General features: G+C 38.3%; 1 protein-coding gene across 1 annotated transcript in view; it reads right to left on the reverse strand.

The window, feature by feature from the left end:
* The window catches only part of RPA1 (replication protein A1), a 56,053-nt gene that overhangs the window by 37,502 nt on the left and 2,481 nt on the right, over positions 1-16,070 (reverse strand). Inside the window, 3 exon segments of the mRNA XM_032616790.1 lie at positions 2,485-2,593; positions 3,239-3,317; positions 4,757-4,807. Of these exon segments, the coding sequence (XP_032472681.1) occupies positions 2,485-2,593; positions 3,239-3,317; positions 4,757-4,807 (239 nt within the window).

Genomic DNA, 16,070 nt, shown 5'->3' on the forward strand with positions numbered 1-16,070 from the left:
CATCTAGAGGAAAGCATAAGCCAAGAAAGGGAATACTTCCCAAGTGTGGTGTGCAAAATAAGACTAAGAATTCAATAAAAGTCAAAAGGTGAGATGAAACAAGAGATTGAGAAGAAAAGGGTGTTTGAAAAGTTAAGGAAAAAACAGAACAAAAGCAGTATCATTATACATCTAATACTTAAACTATAAACATCAAGGAACAGAACAGAGAAAGCTCAAAACTGAACTATAATATATAATATGTTGGAAAATCTTAAATGAATCCAATGCATGCATTAGAAAAAAGACTAGAGCAAACTGGAGACATACATGGAGAACAAAGTTATCCTGGAACTCAAATGAAACAGAAACATAAGTAAAAACTGGAACTCAAGCGAAACAGAAAAGATCATTAAGGAATAACAGAACAATTTCATCCAAAAGAAAGAGCTAACTCCTAACTGCAGACTGAAAGGGTACCATGCACCGGCGCTGGAAAAAAAAAGGGAACCACTGACATTTGAGACATAGCCTGGTTAAGTTACTGAACTTGAAACATAAAGAATTCTTCCATCTAATCCACAGAATCCATTCAAGTTTCATAAATTGTCTTAATGATATGTTAAGAGCAATAGGATCCAGTTCAGGATCACTTGTTATATTTAATTATATCTCTTTAGACTCCATGAATCTGGAAGGATTCTTTTACCTTCATGCTTGAAATTTGAAAATCAGTTATTTTATAGAATGTCCCTCAATTTACCTGAGGCTTCCTCATGATTAGATACAGATTATGCATCTTTGGCAAGAATATAATAGTACTGATGCAATGTTCTTCCCACTGTATCCTACCAGGTAATACATGACTTCTGTTTGTCCCATTACTGGTAATGTTAATGTCAATCATTGGAATAAGGTGCTGTCTGCCAGTTTTCTCCACTGTAAAGTTGCTTCTTTTCCTTTTACAATTAATAATTATGCTCTGGGGAGGTACTTTTACCCTATAAATAACTTGTTCCTCCCTCAAATTTTTACCACTTGTTTCAGCATCTGTGGTAGGCTAAATGACCACCCCCAACCAAAAGCTATTCAAGTCCTAATCCCTGGAACCTATGAATGTTACCTTATATAGCAAAAAGGGACTTTGCAGATGTGATTAAACTAAGGATTGAAGTGGCAATTTTATCCCAGATTATCCGATGGGCCTTAATAGCAACCACATATCCTTCTAAGAAGGAGGCAGAGGCAGACCTGGCATAGACAGAGAAGAGGTAATGTGACCATGGAAGAAGGGATTGGAGTGTTGCAGCCGTAAGCCAAGGAATGCTAGCAACCACCAGAAGCTGGAAGAGGCAAGGAATGGATTCTCCCAGAGATCTCCCAGAAGGAGCCGGGCCCTGCCAACACCATGATCTCAGCCCGGTGAAACTGACTTCAACTTCTAACTTCCAGGGAAAATAATTTCTGTTGTTCTAAACCACCAAATTTGCAGTAATTTGTTATGGCAGCCACAGGAAACTTATATAGCACCTATTAATGTTTCCTGCCTGAATTAATACTATGACGGTTGCCAAATGGTGATTTTCTAATTCCATCAATCCATTTACATTTTTAGATGGCATTCTATTGTAAGAAAAAGCTTTCTGTTCCCCCCCCCGTATTCATTAAGTTAGTATGGACTTATGAATTCTTATTTTATTCAGTAGGTTGCAGTCTGTTACTATTTATTTATTTACTTTTAATTATTTAATTAATTAATTATTTATTTGGCTGCGCAGGGTCTTAGTTGTGGCAGGCGGGATCTTCGTTGCCGCGTGAAGGATCTTCGCTCCGGCATGAGGATCTTTCAGTTGCAGCATGTGGGATCTAGTTCCTGACCAGGGATCGAACCCAGGCCCCCTGCATTGGGAGTGCAAAGTCTTAACCAGTGGACCACTGGGGAGTCCCTATTTTTATTTCGACTTTTAAATTGCCCTAGATTTGGCAAATATGACTCTGCTAGCCAACAAAAAACGTCATATTTCAGCAGTGGTTAATCAGGTGTGAATAACAGTTCTGTTCACCACTGTATCTCTAGCAATGTAGCATCTTGTAGGTACTTAGCATACTCTGTTGGCTGAAGAAACTGTTTACTATGAAAGATTCAAGACTGCAAAAAGGGCAGTGTTACATAATTAATTATATCTTCTTTTGCCCTAACAAGTGATCCTATTTCATTAAAAGATACTTAAAAAGAGACTCCTAAAATCAGTGCTGCTGAAGAGATTAGAAATAAGATTTCTGAATTTGGCTTTAATTTCCTGCTGTGAAATTTCCAGTTCGGTTCCATATTTTTCTCCTTTTGGTGCCACATTTTAGTTGCCTGAGTTCAGAACTCAATAGTTGTAAATTCTTAGCTGAAAGCTTTTCGACTTCTAATTGAATTTTGGCATCCAATGAACTTGTCTGTTCAAAAATTAGTCCCAATATACAACACAATAGAACAGAAAAAAAGATACCACATACCTTCCATCTTTCAGAGTGTTCACAATAAATCGGTTAATCTGGCAAATACAGTTGCTAGACAATCGTTCTTCCTCAACAAGACGGTTCAACTGTGTTGCCAACATGAAAGCTGAAAAGCACAGAGATTACTTCAGTCTCTAAAACATTTCAGTCATGACAATCTAAAAGCTGATCACACCTGTACCATTAAAGAAAAACAATGCCTTAAATATTAAAACTACTCAGACTCTGCACAGTGAAAAACAGTATTAATTTGCTGTGCATTAAACAGCTGCTCCTACTCTGAAATTAAGTATTTCTTAAAGTGCTCCAAATCATCTTCTCCATCATTCAGGTTTCATGACAAAGACTAAAAAATCTTTCCTAGGTCCTTCACCTTGCGACTAGAGACAGGAAGTATATACTCTGCAAATTCTCTCCTTTCTCCCTGTAAAGCTTCCAGCACAGAAATAAAACCCCAAAAAGACAAGTATAGGACAGCTAACCAATCATATTCACTAAATGTCAATATCATCCTAAGGGAAATTAATCAAAGAAAGCACAGAGCACCAGTTAGACAAAATTAAGCCAAGTGGCAGCTTTCCACTCGAACCAGTCTATTGTTAGAATGCTCTCTGCCAGCTGCAATTCTGTCTTTCCGAAGGCAGAGCCAAGCCAATGGAGACTTCTGGAATGCTCCGATTACTGCAATCAAAGTGTTGGGTGTGCTTTTATTATTTAAATATAAATTCCTAGATTTATACATCATACGTACAAGACAGAGTATTCAATCCATCGCTCATAAGCAGTCGATAACGGGGTGGATTATTCCCTGTAGCAATGGGACGGATGTTCTAGGAGAGAAAACATGATTCATTAGCCAGGTTGTCTGCTCAGTCCCCAGGGATCAGTAAACTTAAGTGGCAGGAGAGTGCATTCGCCATTAATTCAACACAACTGAAATGCTTGCCCACTCTCGACACCTAAATCCAAGTAAAAGAAAATTGGATTTGATGATTCTCCCACCAACCTCTCTCTACTAACATTATTAAACATAACATAAACGAGAATAAAATAGGTTGCCAATACTCTTCTCTCTCCCTTAACTCAAACTTGATTGAAAATTAATTTAAAAAAACATACAATAAGGCACCTAATATATGTATGGTACTATGTAGGAAACATGATAAAAATACAAAATGGAAGAAAAAATCCTTGCCCTGAAGAGGCTTATAACTGGGGTGGAGACGGAGGCAGAGAGACATAGCAGAGGTGTGCACATAATGACAAGACATTTATTCCAGCTTAAAGGAAATCAGAGGCAGCTTTCTGAAGAAAATGAAATACAAAAACAGCCTTAAGATGACTGGCAGGGAGGGACTTCCCTGGTGGCACAGTGGTTAAGAATCCGCCTGCCAATGCAGCGGACACGGGTTCAAGCTAGTCCGGGAGGATCCCACATGCTGGGAAGCGACTAAGCCCGTGCGCCACAACTACTGAGCCTGCGCTCTAGGGCCCACAAGCCACAACTATTGAGCCTGTGTGCCACAACTACTGAAGCCCACACACCTAGAGCCCATGCTCCGCAACAAGAGAAGCCACCGCAATGAGAAGCCCGTGCACTGCAACTAGAGAAAGCCCGCAGGCAGCAACGAAGACCCATCGCAGCCAAAAGTAAATAAAACTTTAAAAAATAAAATAAAATAATAAAACTGGGAATATTTGCCTTAAAAAAAAAAAAGATGACTGGCAGGGAGTTTGGGAGTAACAGGGAGACAGACCATCAGGCTTACTGACTCACAATCTGCAAGTATGATCCAGGATTCCGCTCCTATTGATTTGTAAAAATTCTCACTAAAATTTGAGAACCCCTTAAATGAATGATAGGGTTAATGAAGAATTTTAAGCAGACAAGTTCCTGTCAGGTAGATCTCTCCAGAGGCCACATGTAAGGCAGATCTGAGCAAGACAAACCCCAGGGCAGAAAGACAACCAAGGAGGCAGAAGTACTGATGTGCAGCGCTACAGTATCCACCAACTGTGGAAAGAACAGAAAGGCCAAGCCTCAAATGTGAACCTCCAAAGGTCAAACTCTGGCTGACGCAACATTAAAAGTAAAGCCTGGTTCCTCTCTCAGAGTTACAACATGGACTGGTCTATTTTTGTGATGATGAAGAGAATTTTGTCAAGTGGACACACTTCCTGAAGTGGACTGTATGTCCTCTATCAAATGTAATTTATAATTATATGTAAGTTTAAAAAACGTTTGACATAAAAATATGTAGGTACTCACAATGACTTGGAGAATGGGTTTTATGGTTGTATCTCCCTGTTGCATTATGGCCTGAAAAAGTAAAAACAGATGCTTATGAGACAGGCACTCAAATCATGATTAAAACTTGACATATTTTTAATTTGGTGTCTGGAATAAACCACAGATTATTAAAAGACCCTTTTCAGAGCTTATCATTTGAAAATCTACTTTAAGTTTTATCACTCTGGACAAATCATAAAATCGTAAAAGTGGGATTCATACTTACCGACAAGGGTACTACATCTAAAAAGCTGGCATCGCGTATGTACTCATTATTCATAATAGCACATTTATTTTCCTACACTGCCCACTAATAGGGAATCAAACAAATAAGTACAGCAAATCCTTAAAACAGAATATTATGCAGCCTTAAGAAGATGTTTCTAGGGACTTCCCTGGTGGCGCAGTGGGTAAGAATCCACCTGCCAACGCAGGGGACACGGGTTTGAGCCCTGGTCCAGGAAGATCCCACACGCTGCGGAGCAACTAAGGCTGCAAGCCACAACTACTGAGCCTGCACGCCACAACAACTGAAGCCCGCACGCATAGAGCCCATGCTCCGCAACAAGAGAAGAAGAGAAGCCACTGCAATGAGAAGCCTGTGCACCGCAATGAAGAGTAGCCCCAGCTCGCCCCAACTAGAGAAAGCCTGAGCGCAGCAACAAAGACCCAACGCAGCCCAAAAAAGAAAAAAAAGATGTTTCTATACCACTGGTTGCCTCTTGTGAGAGGAATTGGGTGATGGGGGGACATGTGTGGGAGGCAGACCTTGCATTACATCCTCTTTTATACTTTTTGAATGTTAAATCTCATGACTCTATTAGCAATTATAAAAATAACTTCTAACAAAAGCAAAATAACTATTAATCAGGCTTTTAGTTCGTTTTTAAAAAGGCATCATTTAAAGGTAACCATCAGAAAAACTAGCTAGCTAAAACTCGTTGTCTGACGTCTGCTTTTGCCCATGCTGAAATAAGTGATACCAGACCAGCTCTTCCAAGCATAAACTAAAAACTGGCAACTGTTTTCAAATACCAGGCAACAGGTAGAACAAGACTGTGATCCCTGAAGGGAAAACAAATGAGTTTCTGCACAGAGGCACTTTTGGACCATAGCACAGGGAAGGGAACCCAAGAAGAATACAGCAGTCCTGCTGAGCACAGATCAGTTTGGGGAGGTGCGTTATCTGGACTTCCTGGATGCAGAGTACCCGACAGGAGGGAGCTACATAGAGAAAGAGCTTCAATAACCTATGCAGGGGTTCCCTTGAGTTTCTGGCTGAATTCTAAGTTGTGCATACACAGAATGAGGTGCCACAGACCAGGTAAAGATTAGAGAGCTACAAGCTGAAAAATTACTGGCGCTCACCCAGGCTAGAATACATTTGAGTTCCAATTAGCCATTTGAGTGGAGAGAGCTCAATAAACACCTGGTGCATTCAGTAGAAACCCCAGAAAGGCCATGCTTTAGAAACAGACTAAACTGTCCCCAAAGTAAAAGCTACTCTAGATCCACTACAGTCTCAAAGGGCTCAGCTGATCTGCAAGTAAGTTAACAGTCTGCCAGAACAACTAAATATTCTCTATACACATAATCTAGACACTGAACAACGTATTGTTCATAATGTCCATTGCCATCGGGGTCCCAAGACCTTTTCAGAGGGTACATAAATTGAAAACTATTTTCATCATAATAAACAAGCTTTTGTCCTTCTCACTCTCATTCATTCAATACAATGAAAAACTGGCTGAAGGACTAATAAAACTTTATACTATTACCACTTATGAATGTCTACTGGATGAAAAATCAGTAATAGAAATCACAGCAGTTCCACTTTCTAATAATAAAGCAACTTGTTGAATTAAAGAACAAGATACATCATGAAGACTGAGTTAATATCTCTTCCGCAGAATTCTACTTTTGCCTTATGAATGGATGAATAGATAGATGTGGCTGGACTGGCTGCTTTGCTTGTGTTCATCTCGTATCAGTACCAACTAATCATCTAGTAAGATCTTCTTTCATGTGAATGCTTGACGACAAACACAGACTATGCTGAAATATTCCAAGTGTTGAATCACTTACAAAACTCATGGTTTATCCTGAAACAGCTGTGTTGACATTTGCACTGATGGTGCAAAGCAGTGGTAGGTAAAACTACTGGTGCCTTAGCCGAGCTACTATAGTAGTAGTCACAGTATTCTTCACTGCCCTGAACACACTGGGGAGGGGAGTTTCACTAAAAAAAAAAAAAGAAACTTGAAGAAATAAAATTATTACATTAAATCTTAACCTTGAGGACAAAAAAATTTTAATATTCTATGCAACCATACAGAAAGTATGCCTAAGTGCTTCTGCTGAAGTATGGCTGCGGCCTTGAGGAAAAGCACTGCTACAACTGTTCGAGTTGCAAGTTGAACCGGCCGTTTTTTTCTCACGGAACGTCATTTTAACTTGAAAGGGCAAACGACAAACTGTGGTTATTCAGACTTGGGAATTTAGTGGATATCTTCTCAAAAATAAAGTGAGACAATTAACTGTATTTGTTGCCAATGATAAAAGAGTTTTCTAATGAAAATCAGGACTTTTGAAAACTTGTATTCACCAGCTTCCTAATACTTACTGACTTTTCTTAATTAAATCAGTAATGATGTTAATAAGCATGAATTTTTGTCATATAACAAAATATATCAACATTTGGAAGATCTGTAAAATGCAATGAACCAATATTTTCCAAATGACCGAAACATGGCGTTACAAATAATGCATAGGTAGAAGATCTATTCAAAATGGAAGACCGGCCAAATCTACATTCCAACTAACCTTTAAGAAACTACCATTTGTTGAGTTTTGATACAGTGTTAAAGGAAACCTGATTTTCTATTCAAAACACTTCTGACACCAAATGTGTGGGTTTTCCACATGAAACAATTCTCTGCAGACACCAACTGGGCGTCTCACAAGTCAACTTAATTTTGACACTAACTACCCAGAATTAGTGTAGACCCCACAGGTTAAGGGCTCAGTCCCCCAAGACTGTCCACTAATCATACACTAATCTCAAGTAGTGGGTCCCCAGGTGACCCAGTTTACACTTGTTTGACTTGGCTACAAATTGTGGGGTCTTCCTTGGAGTCCCTCATAGAACTCAGGGAAACACTTTACTTAGTATTACTGGTATATTATAAGAGATAAAAGGATACAAATGCAAATCAGATGGAGAGGCACATAAGACAAAGTCTGGATGGGTCCCAAGCACAGGAGATTCTGTTCCTGTGGAGTCTGGGGGTGTGCCCCCTCCCAGCATGTAGATGTGTTCACCAAACTAGAAGCCCTCTGAATTTTGTTGTTTAGGGATTTTTCTGAAGGCCCCATCACATAGGCATGATTGATTAAATTGTTGGCTATTGGTGATTAGCTCAATCTCCAGCCTCTATCCTGTGGGGTGAGGTGTACAGCAGAAAGTTCCAACCCTTTAATCACATGATTGGTTCCTGGCAATCAACCCCTGTCCTGAAGCTACCCTGGAGCCCACCAAGAGTCACCTCATTAAACCTCAGGTATGGCTGAAAGGGGCTTATCATAAGTAACAAAAAAAGCTCCTCCCACCCTATCACTCAGGAAATTCCAAGGGTTTCAGGAGTTCTGGGTACCAAAAACTGGACCGAGACCAAACATATATTTCTTATTATATTACAAGGATCAGAAAAGAAGCCTGAAAAAGGCTATTAAAATACTCCTCCTTTTTCCAACTACATATTTGAAGCCAGATTTCCTCCATATAGTTCGACCAAAAAAACCATATAGCCATATACTGAACGCAGAAGCTGGTATGAAAATCTAGCTGTCACGTCTTCTAGTAAGCCAGACATTAAAGCAATGTGCAAAAACGTAAAACAATGTCACTTTTCTATTTGTTTTGAACTATATAACTGTTTTTCCTAAAACATGTTATTTATGTTAACAGATGAGTTTATTGCTATTTTAAATGAATAAATATTTTTAAAATATCTGTTATAATTTCAAATATGGTAAGGGAGATATAACCCACAAAAACAAAAGCTTTTGCGGGGGGCACTCAGTGATTTTTTACAAATGAAAGGTATTCTAAAATCAAAACATTTGAGAACCACTGTGTTTTGGACCAAACATTTTTGTCCTGACCCCACCTCCCAATTCATATGTTGACGCTCTAACCCTCAGTGTGAGAGTATCAAGAGATGGGGTCTTTGGAGGCAACTACTTTCAGATGAGGTCATGAGGGTGGAGCCACCATAATGAGATTACTGTCCTTATAAAAAGAGGGACTTCCCTGGCAGTCCAGTGGTTGAGACTCTGTGCTTCTACTTCAGGGGGCACGGCTCGATCCCTGGTCATGCAACTAAGATCTTGAATGCCACGAGGTACAGCCAGAAAAAAAAAGAGAGGAAGAGACACCAGAACTCACTCTCTCCCCACACAAAGAAGAGGTCATGTGAGCACAGTGAGATGGTAGCTGCAAGCCAGGAAGACAGCCCTCACCCAGAACTAAATCTGCTGGTGCCTTAATGGATTTCTCAGCCCCTAGAATTGTGAGAAATAAATCTGTTTACATCACCTAGTCTACGGTATTTTGTTATAGTAGTCCAAGCTAGGATGTGTTGCCCTAAAACAATCATTAAATACATAAAGCATTGCTAATAAGCCAAGAGTGGAAATAAATTTTAATCATAAAAAATACTCAATCCAAAAGTCAAGAAAAGTTAAAAAATAGAAAAAGAATAGATGGGACAAATAAAAAAACAAGCAGCAAAAGGAAAACTTAAACCCAAACCTGTAATTATATTAAGTGTAAATGGTTCAATTACTCCAATTAAATGGAAGAAATTATTGTAATGAGTAAGAAAGACCCAGCTATTTGCTCTGTACAAGAAACGCACTTCAAATATAAAAAGGCAAATTAAAAATAAAATACTGGAAAAAGATGTATCATTAAAAGCAGGCAAAGTAGACTTCAGGACAAGGAATATTACCCGGGATAAAAAAGGACATTTCATAATAATAGGGTTGATTCCTAAAGGAGACACAATGGGGACTTCCCTGGCAGTCCAGTGGTTAAGACTCCACTCTTCCACTGCAGGGGGCACAGGTTCAATCCCCAGTCAGGGAACTAAGATCCACATGCTGCACAGCACGGCCAAAAAAAAAAAAAAAAAGACACAATGATAAATGTGGTCACCTAACAACAGGGTTTCAAAATACATGAAGGAAAAACTGACAAAATGAAAAGGAGAAATAGACAAATCCACTATTATAATTGGTGGTTTCAACATTCTTCTCTCAGTAATTGACAGGGCAAATAGACCAAACAATATAGAAATAAGAATATAGAGGGGCTTCCCTGGTGGCGCTAGTGGTTGAGAGTCCGCCTGCCGATGCAGGGGACACGGGTTTGTGCCCCAGTCCGGGAAGATCCCACATGCCACGGAGCGGCTGGGCCCGTGAGCCATGGCCGCTGAGCCTGTGCGTCCAGAGCCTGTGCTCCACAATGGGAAAGGCCAACAGTGAGAGGCCCGCGTACCGCCAAAAAAAAAAGAATACAGAAAACTTAAACTATCAATAAACTTGACCTAATTAGATCATCTAACAACTGCAAAATACACATTCTTTTAAGTGTACCTGGAACATTTTCATCAAGATAGTCCATATACCGGGCAGTAAAACAAACCTCAATAAATGTTGAAAAGTTGAATTCATACAGAGTACGTTATTTGACCACACTAGAATTAAACTAGAAATCAATAACAATATGATATCTATAAAATCTCCAAATACTTGGAAGTTAAACAACAACCTTCTAAATAACCCATCTGTTGAAGAAGAAATCACAAGAGAAATTAGAGTTATTAACAGAATGAAAATTAAAATACAATCTGTCTACATTTGTGGGATGTACCTAGAGCAATGCTTAGAGGGGAAAATACAGCTTTAAAATGCTCTCATCAGAGAAGAAAAAAGCTCCCAAGTCAATTATCTAAGATTCCACCAAAAGGAGCCAGAAAAAGAATAAATTAAATCCAAGTACACAGAAGGAAAGAAATAATAAAAGAGCAAAAATCAATGAAATAGAAAATTGATAAATAATAGGAAAAACACAATTGAACCAAAAGCTCGTTCTTTGAAAAGATCAACAAAATTGATAAACTTCTAGCTAGTCTGGTCAAAAAAAAGAAAACACACATTCTCAATACCAGGAATGAAAAAGGCATCACTATAAATCATACATATATAAAATTTTATATATATTTATATAATAAGGGAATATCAGGAACTTTATGAAACAACTTAGATTAAATGGATGTCCCTTAAAAAAAACACCACAAATTATCGAAACTACATAAAAATACAGAAAACCTAGATAATTCTACATCTATTAAAGAAATTAAATTTATAATTTAAAATATTCCAAAAGAGAAAACTCTAGGTCCAGATGGCTTTACTGGTAAATTCTATCTAACACTGAATGACAAAAAACACCAATCCTGCATAAATTATTTCAGGAGATAGAAGAGAACACTTTACAATTCATTGTATGATGTTAGCTTTACTCTGATAGAAAAAACAAAGTCATTATAAGAAAGAAAAATTACAGATCTATATATCACTCATCAATAAAGATGTAAAAGTCCTCAACAAAATATCAGTAAATCAACTATAGCACTATATAAAATGTATATAATATGTCATGACCATGTGAGGTTTATTCCAAGAAGGCAAGGTTTACTCAACATTCAAAAATCTATTATTGGGTTTCGCTGGTGGCGCAGTGGTTGAGAGTCAGCCTGCCGATGCGGGGGACGCGGGTTTGTGGCCCGGTCCGGGAGGATCCCGCACGCCGCGGAGCGGCTGGGCCCGTGAGCCATGGCCGCTGAGCCTGCGCGTCCGGAGCCTGTGCTCCGCAGCGGGAGAGGCCGCAGCGGTGAGAGGCCCACGTACCGCAAAAAAAAAAAAAAATCTATTATTGTAGTCTGTCACATTAACAGAATAAAGAAGAAAAACTACAACCATCTCAATAGATGCAGAAAAAGCATTTGACAAAATTCAACACTTATTCATTATAAAAAGTCTCAGCAAATTAGGAATAGAAGATAGGGTTAAACTGATAGCAGGCATCTACCAAAAAAAATAATTACCAATCACACTTAATGGCAAAAGACTGAATGACCTCCCCTAAGATCAGGAACAAGGCAAGGATATAACTCTCATCACTTTTATTAAATATGGCAGTAGAGCTCCTAACTAATGCAACAAGATGAGAAAAAGAAATAAGGGCATAGGGACTTCCCTGGTGGTCCAGTGGGTAAGATTCTGAGCTCCCACTGAAGGGGGCCCGGGTTTGATCCCTGGTCAGGGAACTAGATCCCACCTGCATGCCACAACTAAGAGCCCGCATGCAGCAACTAAGAGTCCACATACCACAACGAAGATCCCATGTGCCACAACTAAGACCTGGCACAGCCTAAATAAATAGATAGATAAATAAATATTTTTTTTTAATATATTTTAGGGCTTCCCTGGTGGCGCAGCGGTTGAGAGTCCGCCTGCCGATGCAGGGGACACGGGTTCGCTCCCCGGTCCGGAAAAATCCCACATGTCGTGGAGTGGGTAGGCCCATGAGCCATGGCCGCTGAGCCTGCGCGTCCAGAGACTGTGCTCCGCAACGGGAGAGGCCACAACAGTGAGAGGCCCGCGTACCGCAAAAAAATATATACATATTTTTTTTTTAAAAAGAAATAAAGGCATAAAGATTGAAAAGTAAATAATAAAACTGTCTTTATGTGCAGATAGTCATGTATGTAGAAAATCCTAAGGCATCTACAAAAAACTACTAAGTCAATTTACCGAGTTTTCAGGATACAAGGTTAATATGCAAAAATCAACTGTATTTTTATATACTGCCAATTAACAACTGGAAAATGAAATTTTTAAAAATACCATTTTAATACCATTAAAAAAACCTAAGTCTAACAATACATATACAAGATTTGCATACTGAAAACTACAAAACCCTGAGAGAAATTAAAGAAAACCTAAGTAAATGAGAGATATAGCATGTCCACGGTTTGAAAGATTCAATGTCTATAAGAAGTCAACTGATCCCAAATTGATCTATAAATGTAATGTACTATCAATCAAAATCCCATCAAGCTGTATTAGAAATTGACAAGCTGATTCTAAAATATATATGAAAATATAGAGAACCTAGATTCAGTAAAACAATTTTGAAAAAGAATGAAGCTGGAGAATTTATACTACCCAATTTCAAGACTTACTATATAACTACAGTTATGAAGACAATGTGGTACTGGTGTAAGTACTGACATATAGAGCAATGGCAGAACAGGCATTCTAGATATAGACCCACATATATATAAATTTTATCAAAGGTGACAACACAGTTCAATGGAACATTATAGTCTTTATAACAAATGGGGCTGAAACAACTGAATATCTGCAATGGAAAGAATGATCTATACATCATACATAAAAAGGTAAACTTGAAATGGACTACAGATCTGAATATAAACTAAAACTATAAAACTTCTAGAAGAAAACACAGGACAAAAGATTTGTAACCTTGAGGGAGACAAAGATTTTTGTGGACAGAAAAATACAATTCAGAAAAGGAAAAACAAAACAAAAAAAACCCAACTGAACATGAAAATTTAAAACTGCTCTTTTAAAAAAACACCATTGAGGGGCTTCCCTGGTGGCACAGTGGTTGAGAGTCCGCCTGCCGATGCAGGGGATACAGGTTCATGCCCCGGTCTGGGAAGATCCCACATGCCGCGGAGCGGCTAGGCCCGTGAGCCATGGACGCTGAGCCTGTGCGTCCGGAGCCTGTTGCTCCACAACGGGAGAGGCCACAACAGTGAGAGGCCCGCATACCGCAAAAAAAAAAAAAAAAAAAAAAAAAAAAACCATTGAGTTTCCCTGGTGGCCTGGTGGTTAAGAATCTGCCTGCCAATGCAGGGGACATGGGTTAGAGCCCTGGTCCTGGAAGATCCCACATGCCGCAGAGCAACTAAGCCTGTGCACCACAATTACTGAGCCTGTGCTCTAGAGCCTGTGAGCCACAACTACTGAGCCCATGTGCCACAACTGCTGAAGCCTGCGCACCTAGAGCCTGTGCTCTGCAACAAGAGAAGCCACTGTGATGAGAAGCCCGCACACCACAACGAAGAGCAGCCCCCGCTCGCCGCAGCTAGAGAAAGCCTGTGTGCAGCAACGAAGACCCAACGCAGCTGAAAATAAATAAATAAAATTTATTTTAAAAAAAAAACAGCATTAAAAGAATGAAAATCCTCAGATTGGGAGAAAATATATATAATGCTTTTATCTAACAAAAGACGTGTCCTGATTAAATAAAGAATTCTTACAACTAACTAATAAGAACACGTCCCAATTTTTTAAACAGGCAAAAGATATGAACATACACTTCACAAAAGAAGGAATACAAACAGCCAATAAGCACATGAAAAGATGCTCAAGATCATTAGTCATCAGCAAAACACAAATTAAAATCACAGTGAGATACCACTACACATTCACTAGAATAGGTAAACCTAAAAAGACTGACAAAACTTAGTGTTCGTGAGGAAATGGAGCAAACAGAATTCTCATAAACACTTTGGAAATAGTTTAGCAATTTCTTATAAAGTTAAATGTTCAGTTATCGCATGACCCAGCAACTGCACTCCCCAATATTTATCTCAGAGGAATTAAAATATATTTCTATAAGAAGACTTGTACATAAAAGTTCATAACATCTTCATTCATAATAGCCAAAAAGGAAAATAACCCAAATGTTCAACAGGTAAATAAACAATTGTGTTTATTCATACCATGGAACACTACTGGGCAATCAAAAGGTGCGAACTACTGAAACAACATGGATAAATCTCAAAAATCATTTTGCTTAAAGAAAGAAGCCAGACACAAAGGGTACATATTATTTGATTCCATTTATATGAAGTTTTAGAACAGTCAAAACTAACCTATAGTGATAGAAACCAGAACCCAAAACAGTGGTTGCCTAGGGTAGGGGCAGGGGATGGGAAAGGAGCAGATTGGGGTGGTGTATACATTTGTCAAAACTCATCAAACTGCATATAGTTTGATGCATTACTGCATATAGTTTGATGTATTACAGACTGATATAGTTTGTAAACAATACGTATTATAGTTTTTGTTATACGTAAATCAAACTGAACTTCAGTAAAGGTTTTTTTTTTTTTTTAAAGGAACAGAACTGGGGGAAGGGACAGGTCAGTAATTTCATCAAGCACCTTTCTGTTTTATTTGATTCTAAAACCAAATACATGTAGTACCTTATTCTTTTTAATTTATTTGTGTCATCATAAATAGTGAATATAAGACTTACTCTTCTGGGACATATAGCATGATATATACACTTAAGACAGAACTGACTTAAATTTTCCAAATTAACATTGCTAATAAAAATACAAAGCAACAGTGGTGATCATTTTGTAATGTACAGAAATATCAAATTACTATGTTGTGCACCAAGAACTTACACAGTATTGTAAGCCAATTATACTTCAAAAACAAACAAACAAATGAACAAACTTATAGAAAAAAGAGATCAGATTTGTGGTTACCAGAGGCAGGAAGTAGAGGGAGGAGGAACCGGACAAACGTGGTCAAAAGGTACAAATTTCCAGTTATAAGATAAATAAGTACCAGGGATGTAACATACAACATGATTAATATAATTAACAATGCTATATATGAAATATAATTAACAATGTTATATATGAAAGTTATTAAGAGAGTAAATCCTAAGAGTTCTCATCACAAGGAAAAAAATACTTTTTATTTTGTATCTATATGAGGTGATGGACATTCACTAAATTTACTGTGGTAATTGTTTCATGATGTATGTAAGTCAAATCATTATGCTGTACACCTTAAACTTATACAGTGTTGTATGTCAATTACATCTCAATAAAACTGGAAGGAATAAAATACAAAACAACAGAATGGAATGGTTCAGAGCACATGTTCAAATCCTCACCTCATGCACAAATTATTTAACTTCTCTGGACTTCAATTACTTCATCTGTAAGATGGGGTTAATGATAAAAATCTACTTTACAGGATTACTGTAACTACTGACTATAATGAAGTATCTGGCACATTGGAAAAGATCAAAAGTATTCATTCCCTTCCCCTTTCTTTGTATTACCTAATTACTCAAGATACAAATGCTATTAGTTCTATTTACCACAAT

This window comes from Phocoena sinus, chromosome 20 (genome assembly GCF_008692025.1).
Source record: "Phocoena sinus isolate mPhoSin1 chromosome 20, mPhoSin1.pri, whole genome shotgun sequence".
Taxonomy (NCBI): Eukaryota; Metazoa; Chordata; class Mammalia; order Artiodactyla; family Phocoenidae; genus Phocoena; species Phocoena sinus.